Below are 18,425 nucleotides of genomic sequence, written 5' to 3' on the forward strand. Positions count from 1 at the left end.
GCCGGCTATTATAGCGCTCCTATTTTTTACAATTCAAAGAATTTGAATTGTATTGGGGCGCTGTCTTTTTTTTAAGATCTGTTCACACATTTTCATGATTTTTGAATTCAAATTGGAGTAGTGATTTTGGTCACGCCGAAACAGGAAGTGGAGCGAAAAAGCGAGTGGTTTTGCGGCGTGAAATTTTTTCGCTCTGAATTTAAAGTAGAGTGAGAAAACGGTGTTTGAACAAAAATTCGCTTTCTCGCTAGTGGTTTTTTGTTCACATGCGGCAATTTCGCTTTGATTTTTTCTGTTTTTTCGATTTTTTAGATCGGATTTTTTTCTAAATGGTTTTTCCAATCCGTTCATAGTCCTTTCTAGGTCTAGTTTTCTGTTTAGTGAATGAAAATTCTTTGAATTGTACGTCAGGACTTGTCCTGCTATGTTTTTTTACTTCGTCGAATAAAAAAATGTTTCGCTTTACCTCATTTTGCCGCCTTTTCAACATTTTGCGTGAAATCTTTTTGACTTCTCTAGGCTAGTTTCTCTCTTCTCTCATTCTGCTAAAAGTGATTTTGAACATCAGATGCTCAGCAAAGCAATTCAAAATGAACAGAGTTTGTACAAAAATGGATGTCAGAAATAGAAACGGGATAAACCCATAAAGCCCAATTTTAGATGCCCGCTATTTGAACGTCGTTCCTATAAGTTTTATTTACCAGCTCTAATGCTTATTGTTATTGATAGTAGCCTCTCTCTAAGAAACAGAAGTATGTTCAACTACGAAATGCCATCAAAATAAATCGGACTTAAAAAAATTTTTTTGTACAAAAATCTTTTTTTTTCAATATCTTCTGTTATTTCAATCCCAATCATGCTTATTGGAATCAACGGCGGCTATTTTCCGGCAATCTGCCGGGTATGTTAACGATTTTTCGCTTGACCGATTTTTCATCTGACGCTTTTGACTTTTCGTCCTCAATAACGTGATAAACAGGTAGCGCCCAGCGGGCATTAAGTGCTCTTAGAGCCTTTCAGCTCTGTTTCAGCTCAGACTGTTTTGGAGACTTATACCCCCCCAGCGGCGGTGCACCCCCCCCGTGGCTACGTTGGAACAACGGATCGCTAAAAACGCGCAATTTTATATTAATTTTCACAATTTTTTAAAGCTTTTTGAAAATTTTTGTCAGTTTTTCAGCCCTAGGTGTCAAGGAACCTTGTCAGGGTTTTATAATAGGTTACTGCATAGTTTCTAGTGGTAGTGGCATGGTTTCAACATTTTAAAATCACGATTTTTTAGCATTTTTTTACAAAACGTGCAAATTTTTTCAATTTTTGACATTTAATTTAATTTTCATTATTCACGTCTTTGCAGACGCAGGGGCCAGAAAACATGCTTCAAGTTCTGATATTAAGTTACTGAAAATATATTTTTTCGTGGGATAGCTTTCATTTTTTTAATATGACAGATTTTAGCGATTTTTTATAAACTCCTCTAGGGTTTGATTATAGATTGTTGCATAGCTTCTAGATGTAATGGAATTTTTTTCAGGATTTTAATATCAGCAATTTTTAAAAAATATTTTTCAATTTTTTGTTAAATTGGTTTGATTTTTTAATCATTTTTTCCGGCACCGTGGTCCTAGGGACCTCATCCAAGGCTTGATGATAATCTATTGCATAGTTTCTAGAGTTAATAGAAGGGTTATTAATATTTCAATGACTCCAGCTTTAGCAACTTTTTGATTAAATTTAATTTTTTTCAAATTTTCGGAAAATTTGTATCGTGTTCCAAGTTTATGGATCTCGATGACCCACTGAATTTATTTAAAGCTTAAAATAGGGATGCTGGATAGTCTCTTGAGACAATGAAATGTTTTTGAATATTTTAATATCTTGATTTTTAGCAAGATTTTGTTAAAATTTGCGATTGTTTTCAAATTTTTTGAATATTTTGTCCTTTTCTGAGTTAAGAGATCATTACTGGCCAACGAAGTTTTTCGAAGTCTTTTTCATCCAAATAAAACATCCAAAAAATAAAGAAAACTGATTATTGGCTAAGAAAACAGACCCTAAAACGTTTCACGAAGCATGCGGAAATCACATGCAGAAATTGACGGTAAATAATTTTGTTCTGTCACTTGATCAACATTTTTAATTTGTTACCCCAAAAAGGTTAACCGTTTTTTATGTACAAACATACACTATTCTTTCTTCCAGCTGTTCTTGAAGAATTACTTTTGTTAATTGGAGAGTTTTCTATTCAACTTTGAGAATAAATTTTTGATCGCACTCACTAAAAAAGCACTGCCGAAAAGATTTTTGCCTAGAAAGTTAATTCATCCTCTTGTAGCTTAAGCAATTACTAATATCACTTGAAAGTGATTCTTGTCTTTATCTGTTTGAAGCTCTAACTTTTTACTAATTGCAGCTGCAGACTGAAAAGCAATTTTGGGTTTTTGATCACATACTAGCACTGATTCCTTGAATAATTGAGAATTATGTTCACTCAAACATACCAAATGTATTTAACATTGATTGTGGAGAATCTATACATTTGAGTTTAAAATGTTAACGTATAATCGGGCAAGTACACGAGCATTTTACGGGTTTTCGATGCTGTTTTTATACCGTGGCAACTGATCGGGGTTATGATATTCAAATTAGGTGGAAGATAAGTGATTGACTTCCATAGAAAGTACACTTCTGACTTAACTTTAAAAAGAACTCAATTCGAAGCGATTTCAAGACCGTGTGGTTGTCCATATTCCGACGAAGACTGCTAATTCAATTTTCTCAACAATACCTGAAGTATCTTCCTCATTGTTGATGTCCTGTTATTACATCGGTTACAATAGTTAATTAATTTAGATCTATTATGCTCAATTTAAATTTCGAGAAAATTTAAGGCTGGAGGATTTGAAATAAATCGTACAAGTGTTCAAAACTTCTAAAAGATAGTTCAACTTCAGCCTTAAATTGTAACCTGTTTGATTTCTTTTCCAGTGTTCGTAACATTTGTCTATTGTCATAACATAATTAAGTTAACATCGGACTGTTATTGTAGACTAATTTGTTAGACGAAGCCAACCGCTCGCCGGTCGTTTGAGAGCAATTCGCCCGACGTTAGTTGGTTATGTTTGTTTGATTTGTTTCTCCGACATTACTGTATAAGTATATTTACTTATACAGTAATGTCGTAGAACAGAAAGCTTATTTTGATCAAATAAAAAGACCAAAAATTAAATTCTGTAATTGGAACTATTCATCAATCTTTTGGAATATGAAAAATTCATTTGAACAGTAATCAAAATAAAATTCATCGTACAAACATTTCAACATCATCAAAGTTTGAATTATAGAAAGTTTGGAACAAATCATAAATTTACTACAGAACACATCGTAAGAATGTAAAGTTGTCTGAGTCACTATCTCGGCGTGGGCAAAATTAAATCAACAAATGAATGATTCAGAACTCGAGGTGTAAACAGGAGGTTGTAATCGAACAATTATCAGAAAGGACACATCTTCGCGACAGTTTAAAAGGAAACGTGGAGGAACTGTTTTCTTTTGCGCCTGTGATCAAATATTTTGTTTTCACTGCCATGTAGGAACAAATAAATTCTTCAATGATAATGGATTGCCACGTGATAATTTACCTAATCCCAAAATACCGAAAGTGCCAATATACCCAACACCATAATTCCCTTTGCTCTTCTCTGATAATAGTCTTTCGGATACTTAACACAATTTGGTAAATTTTCCGAAATTTTTTCTTATTAGTTATTTTGGCATTGGGTAATTGGCCCGACAGAAACAAATTGCACAGCCTTAATAAGAGGTGAGATTATCGATTAAAATTATTGTACATAATTATAAAGGTGTTGTTATAGTAATTATGTATGGTCAAATTCGCCCGGGCGAAAAAGAAACAGTTCCAATGTGGCAATAAAAGAAAGAATGGACAAAGTTATGAGTTATGATATACATGATGTTTGAGTTTGGATTCTACGAAAATGCAACGAGCATGAGAATGTGAATCATGTATGTACTGAAGATGTGTATGTTGTAGGACTGCCTATCTACTATGAATGCACTTAAGTACTGGCTGGATAATCTGCAGCAACGTGAAGTAGTCGTATTGGTAATTGGTCTAGTATTGCCGTAGTTTCAGTCCAAATTGTGCTCCAAGTCTCTGCAACAAATAGAAATTATTTTTAGGAGATTTTAATTTAAAACATTCGAAGATGGGACATTTCTTTTTGAAAAAGCATGGAAAGGAAGCCGCGAAAAGTCAAATTAATTACAGCGCTGAGTTGAAGATCCAAACTCCATTGAGGCATATAACCGTTTGTCACCCAACGAGATGGGAAGCAAATGATTGATTGAATCTGCTTTTGACTCAACCTTTAAATGTGGGGATCAGAAATTATTATCAGACTAGATTTTACCGTAAAAATATTCACAGTCTTTAATATCTGTCAGCCAAAAATAGGGGACAGCTCTTCAATATTGAATTGCATTAACTCACCCAATGATAATGTAGTTAAGAAAATGATGAAAATGACGATACGATTTAAGATTATTGGAATCGACACGTGATCGAACTAATTGAACATAATTTGCAATTTCGAAAAAACGAATATGGATTAATTAATTCAAATCGAACCACGAGTAATATGAACCACGCAAATGAGTTTATAATTTTAAATGTAAAAAACCACGGAGCGATTAGCTCCAATTCAAGCTTATCTTCTGGTTGACCACACTTAGCCCGAACAATATTGGCTGCATTAAATGATAAGTCAAACTAAAAAGCAATGCTTCTTAGGAAAAGAACAGCTTCATATGTGGGGATCAGAATAAAAAGTAGAGCTGAAAACTGTCCAGTCTAACCTAATGCTGTTTCCTTGAAAAAGTAGAAACAAATTATTGAAAACTAGTATACATTTGTTTACATTTTCAAAAAAAATTTAATGGCCCATAATTTAACGAAGTTATTCATTTGAAAATGGAAGATCTGTCAACCTTGATTGGCAAGTTTCTTTTCATGTAAACTTAACAACCCTCCATGATAGGGTTCTGAAAGATAGGTTACTAGTCTGAAACCTCTCCAAAATGTTGTTATTGACTTTTGCGTGACTGTTCAGAATTTTTTCCTTTAATAATAGATTCTGCAGCCTTGAAAAACATATTCCAAGATAATGGGACATGCGCTTGATGTCAGGATGCCAAAACCTTGTGTGACTACCATCTTTGTAACGTAGAGTTAGCAGCGCTAACTTTTCATGATCTTGGGCACTGTTTGACAGCAGTTTAGCTTAAGGTCGGTGGCTTCTGTGAATTTTGTCCAAAACTTTTACATGAGATGCGTCGAACTTTTTCGCGTTGAGACAAATTTTACTGCCCAATTGCGTACTTATTCCTTAGACGCAAAAATAACAAGGGAGCACTTGATACCATTCAGGCCAACATCACTACGACGACGAAGAGCCAAAACGGATTTTTTTGTTTGACTCAGGCTTGAACTGGAAAAGATTTTTCAAAAGAATGTCTTTCCTGGACTCCGCAAGCTAACTGCCGCAGCAATTTTTACCTATTGGCAGTTAAGGGTTCATGGTTTCATCAATTGAAAGAGCATTGTAAACGTTTTTTTATGCAAAATTATTGCGTGACCATTTTTGCGCTTGTTTTAGAACACTCTTTGACTTCTCGTGAATTTTTTTCTTCATTTTTGTATGATCTCGATTGCTCTCATTCCGAAGTGAAGTTTGATGCTAAAGTACAAGAAACTGTAGCAACAGCGAGAACCTGGGTGAAGTAACCGAGTGGTGAATGCTTCTCGGGAGTACTCCATTGGACGGGGTTCGAATCCCACCTTCACATGTTTTTGCACCCATAAACAAAATTTATCTAGGCTACAGCCCTTGAATTATATTTGCCCACCTGTCATTTGGGAGCAGTTTGCCGGTACCAGAACCAAAACAGTAAAGTTAAAAAATTTGCTTTTAAAAAACAATTACTTTCAAAGTAATGAGAACCAATTGAAATCAACTACGATATTCCATAGCTTTACGATTAACAAGGCTTCTATGGAAGGGAATTAAAAACTGTCGGTAATCAATTTTTTATGAGATTGCAAAAAGAACAACACAGAGACAACCAACAAAAAGTTAATTAAAACTTTCCAGAAAACGTTTTTGGAGCCGTAAAGCCATATTTTGGCCCCCAAAATATGTTCGATTGCACCTTCACTGAACACCGATAATATATTATGAGATAATGTAATATGAGAACTCTCGTTGTTAAAATTAGGTAAAAAGTCGACAAACAGAAAAAAGTCAAAATTAAGAAATACTTGTTTTTTTCGAAAAAAAAAATTATTTCCAAAGTAATGAAAGCCGTTAATTACAAAAGAAAATATTTAAATATGATTGTTTTTTACACAAGCCCTTGAGACTTGCATTTATCCAGAATATGTCTTATGTCTTCAAAAAGAACGTCAAATATGACAAAAATCAAAAATTAATTTACTTTTTTGTTGTGAAAAACCCGTGACGAAGCCAGTAATGTCATAACAAATCATTTGAAAACATTAGGTTTTATGATATCAATCCCTGTTAACGCCTTCCTGTGACACCAATAATGTCATATTTGGCTTGTAATTAACGAGACTAGGTAACAAGCAGACAATAAAGATCAAAATTGCGAAACTGAAGTGTTTCTTTTTATTTTGGAAATCAATTGTTTTCAAAGTCATGAAAGGCATCAGCTATCTACTATCATCAGAACATTGGCTCATCTAATTTTCCATCAAAAACCAATAGATCTGGGTCATTGTATAGGAAATCTCAAAAGACTAAAAAGTCAAAGTGAAAACGGCAGTTCAAATGACAGTTATAAAATTCAATTAAATTCATCGAGAAAGTAGTGTCGAAGCAGTTAAAACCTTAATCTTTATCTTTGGAGATTTTAATATTATCAGTTTTGCGTTAATATGAAATAACAATAATGTGATATATGAACTGTCAATAACGTGATAATGTGACAAAACTAGAAAACGTGAAAAATGGGCAATTACCTAAAAACAAAAAAAATGGAAATCTAGAAGTATTGAAGCCAGAAAACCATGACTTAAGGCGTAAAACCGCAAAAGAGGTTAAATCTTAAATCAGTAGAAAGAAGAAGTCTTTTTCTTTGCTGAAACTAAGCTACAAGTTGACTAAATTAAGAAAAAAATAGGCAAAATTTAATAAACCATTATTTATTTAAAAGTCAAACATTTGTAAATTTAAAAACGACCATATGTTTTTATGTAAAGAACTGGATGCATTAATATGGAGCTACTTACGAAGGCAATTAGACATATCACTACTGAGCTATGATTTGAAATGCTCTGTTCTTTAATTAATATAAAAAAGATCGAATAATTTAGTTTAAAAAAAGGACGACTGATTACAATCCGAATTATTTTTGGATTGTAAGTCCACGATTGGTCCAAAACTAGCACTGCTAATGTTGTCCGTCCATTAGGAACACTCATTTATTCAAATTTTATAGATATAGAAACTTTGTTAGTTAAAAAATCAAAAACAATGCGTTTTTGATAATCAACGAGTAAAGTTAGCAAAAAAACATTTAAGTTCTAATTACAGAGCACTATTAACGAAGTTGGAGTAAAAATAGTCCCCTTTTGAGTCTACAAAGATTGTGTTAGATGTTTATGGGTGTGCAATTCCTGCAAATTTAATCAAAGTGGACTAAAGAAACTTAGAGAAATTTTAAAACTTAAAATTTTATTTATTTAAAAACAAAATAAACAACACTTTCTAACAAATTTTAGCAAAATTGACGATATTTTAGTCAAAAATTCCGGAAAAAAATGAATAAAATCAATGGAATTCACTCTATTTTCTCAAAAATTTTAACCCCGATAATTCCCGGTAAAAACGAAAATTAAAAAAAAAAACATTTTAATTCCATATTCTACGCTGGACGAGCTGTCTAATGATACCAGTCTAAACTCTGTACAATGAATATATCGATCGGCCAAAATTGACTGAACAAAAAAAACCCATTTGAGTATATAGTTCCTCCCCCCTCAAGAGGGGTCGGAACAAAAATTCAGTATCACCCTTTCGCCCTTTTTATATATGGAGAATTAATAGTGTTTTGTGAGCTTCAAAGGAAATGTGTTTTTGCGCAACAACTGTTATTTTGCTACGTGTTTCAATGTTGCGCACAATAATTTTACTCAATAGGACAACGTTTTACCTTCTGTGCAGGTGCGCTTTTGTGGATCTTGGATTATAGATTTTGCATCATCTAATTTTCTGAAAATTTTGTTGCACAATGATGATAGATATCTTCGGCCGAACTTTAGCTTGAACTGATATTTTATTTATCAAAACAAAACTCTCTCCCAAAAACAGTGCGATGCTAGGTATTTTTGAGGAGTCGTTGGCCTGAACGATGTTCTAAAAATGATTTGACTCAATGCTGGCTTTATGGACTAATCAGAGTGCATACATCCTTATAGTGGTCACAGTTCGATCACACTTTGGTCTGGACAATGGTGTGGAACTTGTCTGATCAGAGGTCATTTCGGTCTAGAAATTTGTGATCAGAGGTGACTTCGAGCGCACCTCGAGCGCACAATGACCATCGAGCTCACACTAGTCTGGTCAGAGGTCACTCCGGTCTGGGTCTGTTTGATCAGAGAAGATTTCGGTCTGGACCTCAACCTGGGTGGCTATAATTTGTTTTAGAATGCATAGTTTTTATTCAAACTATTTTCCTGAGCCCTTCCATTTTCTCAGCCATAGTTTCCGCTAATATAAACAGAATTCTTAATTGATCGTTTTTCATAAACGATTTATTAACAATCACTACAGCCGTTGCTATACAGGGACGACAGGAAATGATACAATGATTCACTTGTTAAGGGTGTTTATTGTTTTGATGTGGTTATTCGTTTGTTACCACAGAAATTATAGGACGTTAGAGCTGTATAATAACGAACTGTTTTTTAACGCAGGTAGCAAACTTCATAATTTCTTTCTGAAAATTTTGCTTATTGATACCAGTTATGTGAATAGAAAGTTTAAAAGGATCGAGAATAATCATTCAATTGATTTGTTGGTGGCTTCTGAGCAATCAAGCTACGAAAGCGCGAAAGCGTCCCTGTTTGGTCTTGCACTGAACCCCGACCTTTTCACATTTTCTTGGTTTTTTCAAATTGTATCTGAGTTATGTCTTGAAAATCTTCAATAGATTTTTTTGCCTTTTGTTTTCTCTGTTTGCTCGGAAGCAAAAATTACTTTTTTCTCTGCTATGAGTGATTAAAAGTCAAAATTGAATATTCCTGGAGAAAAAATTAAATAGCTTTCTTAACTTTGTTGGTTGAGCTTGGCAGGTTTTGGTTTTTAGGAATCTTTTTTGGCTTGAACTATTAAGAGAAAAAAAACGTGATTTTACGAAGAAATTTGATTCAGAAAAATTCAAGTGAAAGAGAGATGAGATCGGTGGCAAAGTCAAGGCTTCGGAGTGTGATTTTGTAAATCTTTAAAAGCTCTTTGGTTGATCACGCCCCAATGCCAGATTGGAATATTAATGCAAGTTGTGAAAAAACAATGACCACACTTCTTTGATGATTTAACCCATTTTTTTTCAAAGGCAAATGTTTTTACAGAGAATGCGAGTTATCTATAGAAGAAAAGTGTTTATCAAATTGAATCGTCAATCACTTTGTTTTTAATTTTGTTTGATGATGTTGATAGCTTTCACAATATTGTTCATAGTTCCTTCTAATGACGATGACCTCCACGAATATTGATAGCTTTCACTTATGCAACATGGATTCTATAAAATTATAGATCATCATTAATGATAGAATCTTGAACATGCAACACTGTTATAATATTGTGTTGCAAAAAATTGGAGCGTGGTAATATTAAATATATAAAATATTTTTAAAAATTCCTTTTTATGTGCTACGGTGACGTGGAGACCAATTCGAGGTTTTCCATAATGACCTCTGATCACCCATTTCGAGGATGTAGTGGTTCATTTTCGCATAAAAATGGGTATAGCGTGAGTTTTATGGTAATGTGGTCTAGAACTAGTGTTGTAATTGTACGCCCCTGCGATTCAGGATGTTGCTCTTTGCAAATCTTTATTGCTCTGACAGATTTTACATTCACTCTTGATTATTGGAGGGTATCTTGAAGTTAGCACGACAATTTTACCGTACCTTTCGGCAGGATTGCAGGAATCGACTTCGGAAATGCCAGATTGATCCGGCGTGAGCGGAGAAGGGGAGCCAGTGCCATTGAGCTCCAAAGTCAAGCAAGTTTGCAGCTGAGATTGGTGGGAGGGAGGGGTGTGATTTAATTGGTGTAGTTGAGGATGTTGTGTTTGGTCTTTAGGCCTGTGAAGTAGTCTTGTGATGCAGAAGACAGTGACTATTGCCAGAGTGGTGAAGAATAGAGCAGTCAGTATCACTGTGATAATGAGATAGCTGAAACAACAAAATATTCCACGCATTAAACACCTAAACACAGGATCTACAAGTCAAGAATCTTTATTTCTATAATCAAATATTGTCCACTTTGAAAGAATCTCAAGAGATTTGAAGAATTAAGTGAAAAAAGTTCAATTCAATAAAGCCAAGTACTCTAATTAAACCCCTAATTAAAAAATAATAAGAACATGTTTTTATTATTCATTTGCAGAAAGCCCAATGCTCTTCCGCTGCGATTATGCCGAAATAAACTTATTAGTTTTAAAGAAGCATAGCGAAAAGCAATATAGCATTAATTCAAAAAACTTCTTCTCGTGAAAAAATGAAATGACTCACTTGGTGAATATGAGTTTTTCGGCGATGGAAATTTCGATGCTGACATTACTGCTGCTGGCACGTGGCCCTCCCTTGTACACTGGACTAGATACTTCAACAGGGGGTGTGTTCTGTCTGGATAAAAGTGTACTCGTGTTTTTAGAAGCAGTTGAAACCTTAGTCAATCTGCTTCCGCTGGCTGTACTGCTATTTCTTATCTGGTTTACTCCGGGATTGCTGGATGGGGAGATGCGAAGCGGAGTTGTAATATCTTCTGGTCTTACCTGAGTATCATGGAAAAAGAAAAGATTACAGAGAACAAATAGTTTTTCACCAACTGAGATCGGGCGAATTACTCCCAAACAGATTGCAGGATGAAAGTCATGATTGTCGGAGAAAGCTCAATGCCAACAGTATCCAAGTTGTCAATTGGGTGGTTGGGAGACCAAATCGAAAATATAGATAGTTTTTAGAGAACATTCCTAAACAAACTGTAATATTTCTTTGGGCTTGCCTAACGATTCTACTGATCAATACTATTCATTTCAAACGCAAATCGACAATAAATACCATTTTTTCAAGAAAAAAGAAAACGGTCATGCACGCAGGTGAGGTCAAAAAATGACCTAATTTTCAATTGTAAAGACGGCTTTTCACTGAATGTCACGGAAGAACAAAAACTTCCTGCCAAACAATAGCTTCAGACAAGTTACTCTCAAATGATTTACAGGCTTGGCTGTTTTTTGGATGCTATTAATTAGGGAAGAATTTAGTTTTTAACCAACTAAGACCGGGCGAATTACTCTCAAATAAATTGCAGGATGGCTCTTTACTTTCAATGCTATTAAATTGGGCAAAGTAAAATTTAGTTTTCATCAATTATGGGGCTTGAATTGCTAGTTGGAAAACCAATGAAAGTTCGAATTGAAAGAACTAATGGCATCCTATTGAAAACCTAATGCCAAAATGATGAAAATGACAAAAAATTGCAGAAACTTTTGACGAAGACCAATTAGTCCTACTATTTCAAAACTTGTAGTTTTTTCGATGGATTACAAATCATGACCAAGCGGAATAAGAAAATTGACACCGAAATGTAAATGCAGACCAAAATCACAGAAAACAGAAGTAACAATTATTTTTGCGACCATTTTTGAAAAATTTGCTCAAGCTGGCAACACGGAACGCTTGTCACTGGAAAACCATTCTCAAACAAATGCATATCTTACAAAAGGACAAGAAAAAGAACAAAAAGTATATGGTAAGACCGCTCAACAGTATGATCGGAAACATCCCTCAATCTATTAATTTTTACTTCGCGCCAAAATCTCTGCGGTCAAACATTTGCAGTAAACAGTGACCAACATGAGCAAATTAATCGGCACAAATTTTGTCGCAAAAACTTAGATGCCAGCAGTGTTCAAGATGTCAATTATTTGGTTGGGAGAAATCAAAAATAATGATAGCTTTTAAACAACGTTCATAAAACAATTGTACGATTTCTTTGGAGTAGCCTAACATTTCACGCGATCAAAAATAATCATTTGAGACGCAAATCTACAAAAAAATACCATTTTTTCAAAAAAAAACGGTCGTGCACGCAGGTGAGATAAAAAAAAATGAGCTCAATTTAAATTGTAAAGATTGCTTTTCACTGAAAGTCACAGAGGAAGAAAAGCTTCCTGCAAAACAATAGCATCAGAAAAGTTACTCTCAAATGATTTACGTGCGTGGCTGTATTCTGGATGCTAGTAATTAGGGAAGAATTTAGTTTTTTGTTCAACTAAGATCGGGTGAATTACTCTCAAGCTATTTAATTGAGCAGTGAAGTAAAATTTAGTTTTCATCAATTATGGGGCTTGAATTGCTAGTTGGAAAACCAATGAAAGTTCGAATTGAAAGAACTAATGGCATCCTATTGAAAACCTAATGCCAAAATGATGAAAATGACAAAAATTTGCAGAAACTTTTGACGAAGACCAATTAGTCCTACTATTTCAAAATTTGCAGTTTTTTCGATGGATTACAAATCCTGACCAAGTGGAAAAAGAAAATTGATACCGAAATGTAAATGCAGAGCAAAATCACAGAAGACAGAAGGAAAATAAACGACTATTTTTAAAAATTTAGCTGGAGCTTGCAACACGGAACACTTGTCACTGGAAAATCACTCTGAAGCAAAGGCATATCTTACATAACGACAAAAATACAAAAAAGTAAATGCTAAAACCGCTCAATTGTATGATCCGAAACAGCCATCAATCTATTAATTATTACTTCAGGGCAACTTCTCTGTTGTCAAACATTTGCGGTGAATAAGGTTCAACATGAGCAAATTTATCGGAACATGTTCTGTTGGAGAAAACTCAATGCCAACAGTATCCAAGTTTTCAATTGGGTGGTTGGGAGACCAAATCAAAAATATAGATAGTTTTTAGAGAAGGTTCCTACACAAACTGTAATTTTTTTTTGGGCTAGCCTAATAATTCTACTGATCAATACTAATCATTTGAAACGCAAATCAACAATAAATACCATTTCTTTCAAAAAAGAAAAATAGAAATTGTTCGTTCATGCAGGTGAGATCAAAAATTGAACTAATTTCCAATTGCAAAGACTGCTTTTCACTGAATGTCACGGAAGAACAAAAACTTCCCGCCAAACAATAGCTTCAGACAAGTTACTCTCAAATGATTCACAGGCTTGGCTGTTTTTTAGATGCTATTAATTCTGGAAGAATTTATTCTTTAACCAACTAAGATCGGGTGAATTACTCAAATATATTGCAGGATGGCTTTTTATTTTAAAAGCTATTAAATTGCCATAGAAGTAGAATTTAGTTTTCATCAGTTATGGGGCTTGAATTGCTAGTTGGAAAACCAATGAAAGTTCGAATTGAAGGAACTAATAGCATCCTATTGAAAACCTAATGCCAAAAAGATGAAATTGATAAAAAATTGAAGAAACTTTTGACGAAGACGAATTAGTTCTACTATTTCAAAATTTTTTGTTTCTTCGATGGATTATAGATCATGACCAAGCAAAATCAGAAATTTGACTCAGAAATTTAAATCAGTGCAAAGTCAAGGAAACAAAAGGAAGATTAATTGTTCTGACTACTTTTGAAAAATTTACTGGAACTGGAAAATGGATCTTTTGTCACTGGAAAGTCATTCTCAAGCAAAGGCAAATCGTACATAAGGACGGGACAAAAAAGAAAATTTAAGACCCCACCACAGTTTGATTCAAAACAGCCCTCAATAATCCTTTGTGGCAACTTCCCTGCACCATGTCGTTTCTAAACTAGTAACGATGAGATAAACAAAACCTATCATATTGCCCTGGTCTGTGCAATTTTGGGAATGGTTACCGAAAAAAAACGTGCAGTAATTAAGGATCAACAAGAAAATTTTAATTGGCATAAGTTTGGTTCAAGAAACCTCAATGCCAAAATTATTCCAAATGTCAATTGGGTTTTCAGAGAATGTTCCTAAGCAAACTGTAGGTCTTCATTGAGCTAGCCTAATACTTATAGCGATCCATACTAATCATTTGAAACAAGTGCACAAAATTTTTTTTTTATAAAAAAAAATTGTTCGTGCAAGCGGGAGAGGTGAAAGAATGAACTAATTTTCAATTGTAAAGACTTCCGGTTTTCGCCAAAGTCACGGAAGAAAAAATAACTTCCTGCAAAACAATAGCATCAGACAGGTTACTCTCAAATGATTTACGTGCTTGGCTGTTTTCTGGATCCTAGTAATTAGGGAAGAATTTAGTTTTTTGTTCAACTAAGATCGGGTGCTCTCAAGCTATTTAATTGGGCAGTGAAGTAAAATTTAGTTTTCATCAGTTTTGCTGCTTAATGGTTAGTTGGGAAGGTATGAGCGTTCGAATTACAGGAACTAATGGTATCCTATTAAAAACTTAATGCCAAAGATATGAATATGACAAAAATTTGCAGAAACTTTTGACGAAGACCAATTAGTCCTACTATTTCAAAATTTGTAGTTGTTTCGATGGATTATAAATCATGACCAAGTGGAATAAGAAAATTGACACTGAAGTATGAGTTAAAGGAATTTTTAGAAACAATAGGCAAAATCAAATTAATCTGATTGTTCAAAACGTGGAAATGGAAAAAGAGAGCAATCTCAGGAAGTTCAAAGAATGTTTTACTCATTTGAAAAAGTTGATGGAGTCAACAACACATATGGTGCGTTAATTGCAAATCGATATCAACCAAAAACCAATCTAACTTATGGCATAGAAAACCAGAAAGGGTTTAAAATTTCAAAGTATGATCCATAGCTGCTGTTATTTATTCCTTTATTTATTTATTCAGAAGCCATTACTTATTCCTTCGCCAAAATTTCTTGACAAAAATCACTCTTTGTGTAGTATTAAATAAGCTCAACAGAAATTAATTTCCCGGTTTATCTATTTTCTCGAATAGTTTAACAAAAACTTCCTTTTTAAAAAACGGACATTGTATGACTTTATTTGGAGAGGCAACCGCAGTATAATTTGATGTCTTTAAAGAAATAATAATAATAATAATAATAATAATAATAAATTGTTTCCATCAGTCAATAAGTAGCTTTTCACAATTACCTGTACAAATACAATCACATATTTGACTGTGGGAGAGCACTATTGGACCGATGGCCCGTTCTCAAGTGTCTCGTTCAGTTTATCTGGATGAAAGTGATTCAAAATAAAGAAAGAAAAAAAAAGAGGAAGCACTATTTTTCAAGGTACCATTAAACCTAGTGAAAAACATTATTCTGGTTATGGAACGCCTTTGAGTTGTGATATTAAAACTCATACAACAGTCTGACTATGTCCTCATTACCCAAAATATAATTATCTAGAAAATGATGACAGAAATTTTTTGTTTCGGCAGTAGACATCCTTTCAATCTTTTCTATTATTTCATCATCGTAACCTAGAAGCATTCTTAAGACCCGCCTTATCCTTACTATTATTGAAAAACTGTGAAATAGATTTTTACCTTGATTTATTTTGTTTTTAATCAACCGCTTGCTTTTTTTAAGGCAATTTTGCATTGATAAACCCTTAGAAATTGGTGAAATATTACATTGTCCCATTATGTTTTTTAGTGTTTGCTTAAGTACCTCATAGGCATGTAACTCTGAGGCTAAATAGATCCTACGTTTTACTCTTTCTTCGTAAGTGCTTTCAAACTTTTTTCGATGAAAAATTAGCCGCACGATACGTTTGACAACTTTGTCTATTTCCCTAATAGTTGTGATTGTTTTTGACCCGTATATCAGGACTCCGTATTGTACTATTGGCTGTATGTATGTTCTAAACGCTTTTATCATCTGTGATTCTCTCAAAACTTTTCTTAGTTTATAAAAGATAGAACAATTCGACAAAAGTTTTGTGACCACATGCTTTGAGTGCTTTGAGAAACGTAGATCATTATCTATCGTGATGCCCAGGTATTTGAAACTTTGTTTTCCTTCAATTTTAGTGTTTTTTATGAATGTTCTTGACACAACATTTTTTTGATTTTTCTTTACAAAAAGCATGCTTTTTGTTTTTTCCTTGTTCAGTGTTAGTTTATTTTTTATGAGCCAATCATTGACCTTATCTAGTGCTCTGCCGTGATCATCGCCAATTTTCGATGCAGAACTTCTGCTCTTCACAACAGTGTCATCGGCGCATAAAATAACATTTGAGTTTTTCTGGGACAAACTTAAGTCATTCATGTAGATAATAAACAAAAGAGGGCCAAGAATTGATCCTTGAGGCACGCCTAGTTCTATAAGATTCAGTTTGGACTTTTTATCTCCAATTAAAGTATATTGCATTCGTTTGGACGAATATGATTTTAAAATGTTGTATATTGGGCCACGCAGACCATATCTATAAAACTTTTGAAGTAGAATGTTGTGATCGACAGTATCAAAAGCTTTCTTTAAGTCTAAAATGGTGCATTTGGTTTTTTCACTGTTGTTGTGGAGATTTGATCTTATTTCCTCTATTAAGGTAGCAATGGCATCAACTGTGCTCTTCCCGTGCCTGAAGCCAAATTGTGAATCTGAGAGAATTTCGAAAACGTTTAGGTAGTTTTGAATTCGATCAAATATAATCCGCTCAAAGACTTTCCCTAAAATTGGTAGCAACGAGATGGGCCTGAAAATTGATGGGTCATCTTCATTTCCATTTTTGAAGAACGGTATTACTTTTGCTATTTTCAAACTCTCTGGGTTTTGTCCAAGTTCTATGCATCTGTTAAACAAGAGTTGTAAAGGAGCTGCTAAACAGTCAGAAACTTTTTTAATGAAAAAATAGTTCAAGTTATAGCAGTCAAGGCGAAATTTGTTTTTACAGTTGTTGATAGCGTACATTACGTCGTTTTCAGATATCGATTTTAGAAACATACTTTGACTCTGGTTTTCAATCGTAACGGCACTTCTTGTTAAAAATTCCGCATTCAATTTTTTTCCAATGTTTGAGAAGAACTCGTTAAACTCTTCTACTTTATTTTGCGAGCAGAAAACTTTAGAGGACTCTGAATTGCCGGCTAAAGGTCTGTAAAGCTCAAAAAAAGATTTTTTGTTTTTTACCGAATCGGTTTTATGTAGATTTTGATAATTTTGATAGTTGTATCTAACAGTTTCTTAAGACTACGTTTTTTGTCGCTAAGTTTTTAACCTCATTATCAATCCAATTTTTGTTCTTTTTTGTGTACGATATTTTTCAGGAAGGTGACTGTTTAATGCTTCAATGAGAAATTCGTGAAATTTTTTGAAGGCTTTGTCAATTGGTAAGAGTTCTAAACTACTTCTGTGGACCTCAAATTGATACCTGAGATCCATAGCTGCTGTTATTTATTCCTTTATTTATTTATTCAGAAGCCATTACTTATTCCTTCGCCAAAATTTCTTGACAAAAATCACTCTTTGTGTAGTATTAAATAAGCTCAACAGAAATTAATTTCCCGGTTTATCTATTTTCTCGAATAGTTTAACAAAAACTTTCTTTTTAAAAAACGGACATTGAATGACTTTATTTGGAGAGGCAACCGCAGTATAATTTGATGTCTTTAAAGAAATAATAATAATAATAATAATAATAAATTGTTTCCATCAGTCAATAAGTAGCTTTTCACAATTACCTGTACAAATACAATCACATATTTGACTGTGGGAGAGCACTATTGGACCGATGGCCCGTTCTCAAGTGTCTCGTTCAGTTTATCTGGATGAAAGTGATTCAAAATAAAGAAAGAAAAAAAAGAGGAAGCACTATTTTTCAAGGTACCATTAAACCTAGTGAAAAACATTATTCTGGTTATGGAACGCCTTTGAGTTGTGATATTAAAACTCATACAACAGTCTGACTATGTCCTCATTACCCAAAATATAATTATCTAGAAAATGATGACAGAAATTTTTTGTTTCGGCAGTAGACATGCTTTCAATCTTTTCTATTATTTCATCATCGTAACCTAGAAGCATTCTTAAGACCCGCCTTATCCTTACTATTATTGAAAAACTGTGAAATAGATTTTTACCTTGATTTATTTTGTTTTTAATCAACCGCTTGCTTTTTTTAAGGCAATTTTGCATTGATA

General features: G+C 33.7%; 1 protein-coding gene across 5 annotated transcripts in view; it reads right to left on the reverse strand.

Moving 5' to 3' along the window:
• Positions 1-3,888: 3,888 nt before the first annotated feature.
• LOC142342368 (uncharacterized) overlaps positions 3,889-18,425 on the reverse strand; it is a 69,863-nt gene continuing 55,326 nt past the window's right edge. For all 5 annotated transcript variants that reach the window (XM_075393669.1, XM_075393670.1, XM_075393672.1 and 2 more), the window contains exons 6-8: positions 10,841-11,103; positions 10,235-10,501; positions 3,889-4,177 (exon numbers count right to left, since the gene is read on the reverse strand). In XM_075393669.1, the coding sequence (XP_075249784.1) occupies positions 4,153-4,177; positions 10,235-10,501; positions 10,841-11,103 (555 nt within the window). In that variant the 3' untranslated portion in view covers positions 3,889-4,152. The remainder of the gene's footprint in view (positions 4,178-10,234; positions 10,502-10,840; positions 11,104-18,425) is intronic.

Source organism: Convolutriloba macropyga, chromosome 7, assembly GCF_964194025.1.
Source record: "Convolutriloba macropyga chromosome 7, txConMacr16.3, whole genome shotgun sequence".
NCBI lineage: Eukaryota > Metazoa > Xenacoelomorpha > Acoela > Convolutidae > Convolutriloba > Convolutriloba macropyga.